At 37.6% G+C, this 8199-nt stretch overlaps 1 protein-coding gene across 1 annotated transcript; it reads right to left on the minus strand.

Moving 5' to 3' along the window:
* Positions 1-588: 588 nt before the first annotated feature.
* On the minus strand, positions 589-6177 carry LOC117425568 (RING finger protein 223-like). Its single transcript, XM_034042566.3, has 2 exons — positions 5923-6177; positions 589-3243 (listed from the first exon to the last, which is right to left on the minus strand). Exon 2 carries the CDS (start codon positions 3231-3233, stop codon positions 2580-2582), a length of 654 nt encoding a protein of 217 aa, XP_033898457.3. The 5' UTR covers positions 3234-3243; positions 5923-6177; the 3' UTR covers positions 589-2579.
* Positions 6178-8199: the final 2022 nt, after the last annotated feature.

Consider the following 8199-nt stretch of genomic DNA (forward strand, 5'->3'; position numbering starts at 1 on the left):
CATATTATTAACACTGGGGTACTAGATGAGTGTGAAATACTTCTAATCCCTTATCCACACTTCCTAAATACTGCATGGCCAACATGCATTGAAACCATGTGATTCACCTTATTCATAATCACTTTTTCAAAACGTGTTGATCGCGCATAACGTTGGTAGTGTGAATAAATGAATATACATGAAGTGTGTATTGGCTGGGGTCAAAGGTGACAGGTGCTCCCAGCAAATCCTAAAAAATAACATTATACCCCATGGAGATTTTTAAACAAAGCAAAGTTAGGAGTTTTATTAGATGCAGACTTAAAAAGGGAACTTGTGTCGAGTCGCTAAACTGTAAACTGCGTACGTTGAAGTCAGGTATGTTCCCCCAGCATGAGTGAGTGAGAGAGTCGTTACCTGGATGTCCTTATGACCCCTAAGCTGCAATAACAATACAACACAACACTATCTGCTCAGGCAGAAAGCAAATACACTGCAGCAATGGAAAATGCCTTGGGGCAGTACACTGTAATATCTTCATTCCAGAATTCCCCTGTTAATGTTGTGCAAATGCTTTTCGCAGTGCCAATGATAAACTAAAAAAAACTGTGTTTTAATAAAATGTTTATTGCAGTCTTTTATATATAAAAAAAATATATATACACAGCAAAATGCAAAAATACAGTACCATAACAATGACATTTACAATCTACAAAATATACATTTATGGCATTATTTTTTTTCATTATGGAACATGACACTATTTACAGCAACATGTTAAAACACTGTTTTGTATTACTACATGCAAGTACTAAAACTGTGTGTCGTAATGTTTGTTATTGTATCTTTGTTATGCTCTGCTTGGTGCACACATTATGTTTGTAGTTTTTAACTCTAAAAAGGAGAAAGACCCATGTTAAACTTGAGATGGTTAAAAAAAGACCAAAACCAAGGTTTCAAAAATCTATTTCCTTGCCTAAAAGTGCTACTAATGTGATCAAATGATTTGACACATGCTAATCACCTCTTACTAACACTTTAAGAGGTCCCTATTCTTCTATTGAAGATCATTTGCCTGTTTCTGGTATTTCAGATTTCAATTTGGAATATGCAGACAGTACTACCACTAGAAAGGGGTACGAATGGATTTCAAAGCATTGGTTAGTGCTCTTTTAAAACAGGACTACATGGAGTACCAGATCCTTACAATAAGAAACAGCACTTGGGCTTGATTATTCTCTCGATTACCTCAACAAAATGGGTAAAATATTTCACCTGTCTTTAAAATCATGATGATCACTTCCCAATATTCTTTACATTTGATTTACTTATACAGTATATATGTAGCTATGATTTCTGCAATAGAAAGTAAATTGTACAGAATGACAATTGGCAATACATTGGAATGATGGAATGTATAAGAACATATAGAACTGCATTAGGGCTAGGCAATGCTCCAGACTCCACTCAAGGTCAAATATCTTCCTATAATAAAATATTAGTGAAGTTAACAGCCTGTCCTGGTGTTATTGCACTCATAATAAATGCACCATTTAACATTCCTTCCCAATACACTGTGGCTGGTTCCACAGACTCTTATTTTAGGTGGATAAATTTGTGAAACCAGCCGGTAGTTACACTACTGTACGCTCCAATTTAACTTCAAGACAGTGATTTCATCCTCTAATCCCTGCGTTGAAAACACATCAATGATAAGGCAGTGTTGTTTCTTGGCTGAACTATTGTTACTGGATGTAAGTAACAGTTCATCACAAAGATGGTACGTATCACAATCCCTTCATTTTGATGCAGAGATTATTCATGTTCTTTGGCTTGCATAAACACAGTGTGTTGTGTGACTACACTGTGCAAGAAACATTTGGTTAACACAGAAATCACCATCACCTGGAGTCAACAATAAAGAGCAAACATTTTGTTCAATAACAAAGTAAACTTTTAGCAGTACAAATGTTATGTTAACATATTGAATTACATTCCGGTTTGTAGTTTTCCCATATACTTTATACATTTCGAAATCTAATATGAAATACTGTACTACAATTATGGCTTCTGGTAGACTTATTTATAACTTTGTAGTTTCTTTGATTACATGAAATTATGTTCATACCGTTTTTTTTGTTTGTTTTGTTTTTTTAATTATGTCTCAATCCTACAATTCTAGGTGATGCAAAACCTTTGGCCATAGCTGTAGGGTGCAAAGGTTACTGTTCATTATTTATCAAGCAAGGCAATACTTTTTCTGTTTCTTTCCAGGATAAAATGTTACAGTTAACTTACAGTACAGCTACACTTATGTCATTGCATAGGTTGTATTGAATTGCAAATACTCTGGGGTGGATTTCTAGTAATCCATATATATTATATATATATATATATATATATATATTAGACACACACACACAAACACACATAAAACAGCGTGCTGGATATGACCTGCCATTCAATAAAGTAATGCATCAGGTCAGCTTCAGGTTTCTACACCTTCCATGACAAACGTTCTAACCACTCCCAAAAGTAAAAGTGGTACATTGCATTGAAGCAAGCGCCGAGTGTCTGACTGGCTGAGCACTACAGTGGTTTTAGTTCCTGGTGGTACTAATAGTTGTCACACTACTTATAGATGCGTTTGACTTGCTGAAGCATCTAAGGCTTCCCGTAGTAAAGACACACTGCAGAGGCCACAGTATGATGCACACCAGCATGACCATGAGTATGATGAAGAGGAGCAACCTCTTCCAGTCATTTAGCAAACCGCAGCGTGACAGGAGGCCGCGAGAGGGCGCCGGGGCCACTTCCACAGCGTTCTCGGACTTTGTAATCCCGATGTCTATGCAGATACAGAAGTCCGAGGTGCTGGAGTCAGGGGACTTCTTGTAGCACAGCATGGCTCCTTCCATCCAGACCGGCTCCTCCTGCTGAAGGTGGGCTGGGAGCTTGCAGAGGACTTCTTGGCTGGTGGTGAGCGCTGGTGGCCCTTTCTCTGGCATGGTGGTGAGATGCCTACAGAAAGGGCAGGGGATGTGTCCGGTGCTCTGCTCAGTAGACACGGCCGACAGCAGCCTGGAGAGGCACTCCAAGCAGAAGGTGTGGGTACACTCCAAGACTTTGGGGGTCTTGAAGATGTTGTCGTAGGAGTTGAAGCAAATGGAGCACTCTGGTTGGTCTGCATTCTTCTCAGCATCTTCACCCAGAGAGGAACCTGTGTGCCACACCACCTGAGGCAGCGCGGACATTTTCTTTCACCTGAAAAAAACAAGAAAAAAAAACGATTCTGTAAAAATTGAACTTTGAGCAGGCATTGGCGCCCCTATTGGAATCATAGACACAACATGACCATTCAGCAGGCGCACCAAAGGCTCAAAGACTGTTAGAGACAGCTGGCTACACTACCAGCTTTTAGGTTTCTGAGGTACAGTGAGTGAAAAGAAATTGTGGATTTAAGCAATATTAGCACCGTTTCACCACATTTCTTATCATTGCTTTACTCAGTATGATTAAGCGATTATGAGAGGAACACAAGAGGGCTTTCAAAGTATTGACAATGAATCATTATAAACCACAAAGGCCAATATTTAGTTTCACGGGTCACTTATTATAACTTTCTGTGCCTGTTTTTTTTTTTGTAAATTTAGACCAGATTTATTGTTTGTCTGCAACGTCATCCGATACCTGATATCTGCAACTCAATACCTGTGCTTTAGATACCAGTCTTGTATTTTTTCTAATATTTGTAAGTTTAAAGTTCATTTTTTCAAATTATGTTTGAAAATATGACCTAAGATAAGAGTTATGGCCAAGATGTATCACGGTTTTTACTTTAATAAAATGGTAAGTAACAAGCCCTTAGAAAAAGTATTTTGCACTGCTCCAAATATATTGCGTTATATTACGTTATATAACACTGCAGTACTGCATTAACAGTTTGGTGTTGTACTTTGAATTCTCGCTGTGGTTCAGGGTAACTCAATGTACCATATATCTTTCAGGGCACCTCTTTTTCCAGTGTTGATGCATGTTTACTGCAAGTGCCGGCTTTCTAAACATTGCCTGATCCCTGCGTACACAAATATTTACATTTTAGCTCCTGTTCAAACCTAGCTTAGGAACTGATCAAACTTATTTGTGAGGCAGAGACAGTTAGAATTCTTAATTACAGCATACATTGTTTTTCATTCTAAGATGCAGCACATCAATACTCTGAAATTAGAATGCTGATGCTATTAAATCTAGATTTTGTGTTTGAGGGATCGCAAGCTTGTGGCGTAAACTTGAAACACCGTCATCAATTCAGAGGTGAAACTAGAAGTCCAGTTTCTTGCTTGAGGGTTGTCCTATGAAAGAACAAGAGCTGTTTATATACAGCAATGCTTATATTACTGGACTATGGATACATAACTTTTGTTTCCCCCACTTTAACCAAAGAGAGCCACCCAAATACAGTTTGCACAAGAGGAGGCAGACAGTGTCTGCTTTGTTAAGGTGAGCTCACAGAATTTAACAGGCGAGCTGTAATGTGAACTACAATGAGGAAATCTCTAAGCAGGCCAACATGGCACACAGCAGAACGACAGTGTGTTCAAGCCAGTTCCAGCTAGATAACTCAGAACCTACCAAGCCTATTGAACAAGTGCAATCTGAACACAACAATTACAGGATATTGAAATCAATACTGTCAACACCCTCGTTGGAAAGGGCGTGCAATAAAACCCCCACTAGCAACTCAATAAAGTCATTGCAGTTTCTCTGCACGTGTATTGCATTTACACAGATAATGAGTTTCAAGTACTGTACAGATATATGTGAAAGCCATCTGCCAGACAGAGCAATAGGGGCTGTTCTTCCATCTGGACCAGAGCAGCATTGTGTTTGAAAAGCACTGTGCTTTTCTGTGGCTAGGTGAACATTTACAGAACTGTATGAACTACATAAAAAGCTCTGTCTGTATAAAAGGTTGTCGAAAGTACTAAACGTTACTGGTCAGCCAGCGTAAACCCCTTCTGGTCATTTATTAACTAAGAGTCTGCATATTTCAAACTATCAAAAAAAATGAAAGGGCTTTTTTATCACCAGTGCTTGAGCACAGGATTACTGCTGTGTAGTAGCAGGAGAATGGGGAAGCTATCATCAGGTCATGCAAACATGCAGCACATTGGAGACTGGGAAACAAGATATACATCTTAACACAGAGAATAGACAGGGGCGCCATTAAGAATACAGTATACAAATTATACTTCAGAGTAAAACTGTCTCAGTTTAATTACATCTATGAAAATACTATTAGCAAGACAGCAGCCAGGGCATTTATCAGGGGTGTGGCAAGACAACCAAAATATTAACCAAACTTGCTCAGCAAGCTGCATACAACAATAAGGATGTCAAACTTGATTGTTTTATGCCTATCCCCCTGAGCAATTATTTAAATGGATTTATAGAATGGTTATTATTTTTCAAGCATAATCATCCCATATGGAAATGGCATACAAGTGTCATACACAATGCCTGACATATGAAAACCATACCCTGCGTACTGCAGGGGTTCAATATTATATTGAACAACATATAAAAATAACAGCCAGATATAAACTACTCTACTAAATAAGCCACAGTACTATACTCTCATTCAAAAGTGTTACTGTAAGAATTAATTTCATTGATTCAAATACATTTCATACAGTGTATCTCAAACTGTATATGTATGTAGTCACACGCATAATTACATTATATTCTTTATCTAAATAAAATATTACTATTTTGCTTTTAAATGTTTTCTTTATTTTATTCAGTTTACTGTAATTGGGGTTATGTTGCAAAACAGAGAACTTGTTAACAGGTACATTTATTTATTTATTCCAGTATTCAGTTGGGTAAAATGTACAGACAGACATTCCTAACTGAAATGTTTTAGTATTATACAATCCATACCTGTGCTTATTCAAATAGTTGAAATGCCACGAATTTCCCTTCACAGCGTTAAGTTCCACTTCAGCTGTGCTCTCACGTTCCGTGCATCACTTCAAATGCTTGTGAATCCAAATAAACTTTTATGATATTTTGGGGAATCTCGTTGTCTTGTTAAGTGGTTTTTTTTCTTTTTAATGAAAAGTAAAAAGTTTTAAAGAGAACCGATGTCTGCTGCTTGCTTGCGTAGCCTGCGGGCGTTTGAATTGAATGCACCTGTGTGGCTCTGCGAGAGTCTTTTCAGACAATAAATATGCAAATTACATTCAGATTGAGGTAGGGAGCGCACTACAAGGAGTGTGCAAAAAGGGTTGGCATAGGACGGTAGCACCCGAACAATAAAAACACGATTTAGCGTTTGATTGGAGGAACCTTGCCCAAACAATAACCTCACCGCTTTTTAGAGTTAATATCTACTTACTGTTAAGGCTTGAGGTACGGTTGTAAAATGTTGTCCACATACACATCTGTAGAGATGGAGTTTAAGGTTGGGCTCTGTGTCGCATATAGTACACTATAAACCATGTTTTTTTGTTTTTTTTGCAACTATAAACACATTTTAGTATAATATACACGGTAATGTTTATTGTTACAACAATGTATTTTGTGTGTCTAAAGTATAGTCTAAAACAATTAAGATAAACTAGTTTCATATGTATATTTATTTTTAAAAACTTTTCAACATATCATAACCTTTAATATAACTTTAATATTTAACAGCTGAATATTTACATCTTTTTTTTTGTTGCTGATAACAACATGATATCAGATGTATAGGTATGTTATTTTAATCTAAATGTCCAGAGAAGCAGTCTTTTGCAGAGTATAATATATGACTACCTCTGTTATTACATGTATACAAGCCCCATACTGTATACTTGATGATTCATATAAAACTAACTACTGTATATATTTAGCTTAATACTTTTATGAAGAAAAAAATAGTGAACAGTGAAAGAGAGAGGGTTCTATTGTCAAGGAAGTGCAAAGACATTTTTTTGAGGAAGTAGTCCAATTTTCAAACTGAGTCACAGTTGTTATTGCAGCATACTGTACATACTATTTGTATGTGTTTTCATGCACACAGTGTTACGATAAGGCGCTCCCCCAAAACACAGAAAACGTCCACCCTCTGGATATTACTATCAGTGCCAGATAGTGTGCTATCATGTCAGGACCATTGTGAAATATGTATTCCTAATCTTCATGTTGCCATTGCTGGTAAAGCATTGGTCTGATAATGAATCTGCTAGGGTTTCCAACTACATTATAATGCTATTATCTTTAGTATAGTTTTATATCACTCTTTGCCATATCTTTCATTGTTCTGCTGTATGTTTGCTTGCTACTACTAAGACCCCTAGGAGATTAGATGTGTACCTGTTCTCCTGGTCAAGAATAATAATGTATTCAAAGACGTAGGACTAGATTCAGTTAGCATTTGCAACAAGAACGAAAATATGTTAACGCTACATTTGTAACTCAATATCCTCCTTTTGGAACTTTACATCTTCCTGTGAAAAAGCCCAATACTATGTATCTTGCAGTGCATTACGTGTTCCATAGTCACTCCTTCAGTTTTATTGTGTTTATTGTAAACTGTCCCTTTATTTCGTATTGCCAAGTTTCTTATTGGTTTTAGGACCTTTTTCCACTGCTCTTTACATTAGATGCTGATATACACTGACCCTGCCAACAGCATTGAGGATTAGCAGTGCTGTGGCACAGATCACTAGTTTCCATGTTGTATTCTGTCTTGGTCACACTGGTGAAAGGGGCATTTGTACCTTCTTGTTTGAACCAATGCAAGACTTACCCCTATTATCTCTCTGAATGTTATATAACTAGCAAAATTAAGCAAAGCGGTGGATCTGGCAGGGAACTCACTTTAACCTTAGATCAAATCATGTAAATATCAAGCATATTTGAAGCTCTTCCAATACCAGACTAAATTGTTAATCGAATGATAGTTTCTTATTTGTCCCTCGATCCACTATATCCCTGCTGTGTGCCAGAGTTCGTCTCCTCCTCCCCTGCCTCCACCTGATTTTTTGGCTTCGTCTAACGGGAGGGCAGCTATCCTGCCCCCCTGCCCATGGCTTCCCTACGGTCAGACTCTCCACTTATCTGCGAGCTAATTTATGGGCAGGGGTACCTTGAAAGGCGAGGCCATAGGCCAACGAATGCAGTGCCAAATATGTATATTGTAGCAGCATTGTCTAATCTCCTTTACTAAGTAAG

Source organism: Acipenser ruthenus, chromosome 20, assembly GCF_902713425.1.
Source record: "Acipenser ruthenus chromosome 20, fAciRut3.2 maternal haplotype, whole genome shotgun sequence".
NCBI lineage: Eukaryota > Metazoa > Chordata > Actinopteri > Acipenseriformes > Acipenseridae > Acipenser > Acipenser ruthenus.

What these genes read in the sequence shown, in the direction of transcription:
- LOC117425568 (XM_034042566.3), bottom strand. Translation starts at nt 3,233, where the DNA reads ATGTCCGCGCTGCCTCAGGTGGTGTGGCACACAGGTTCCTCTCTGGGT.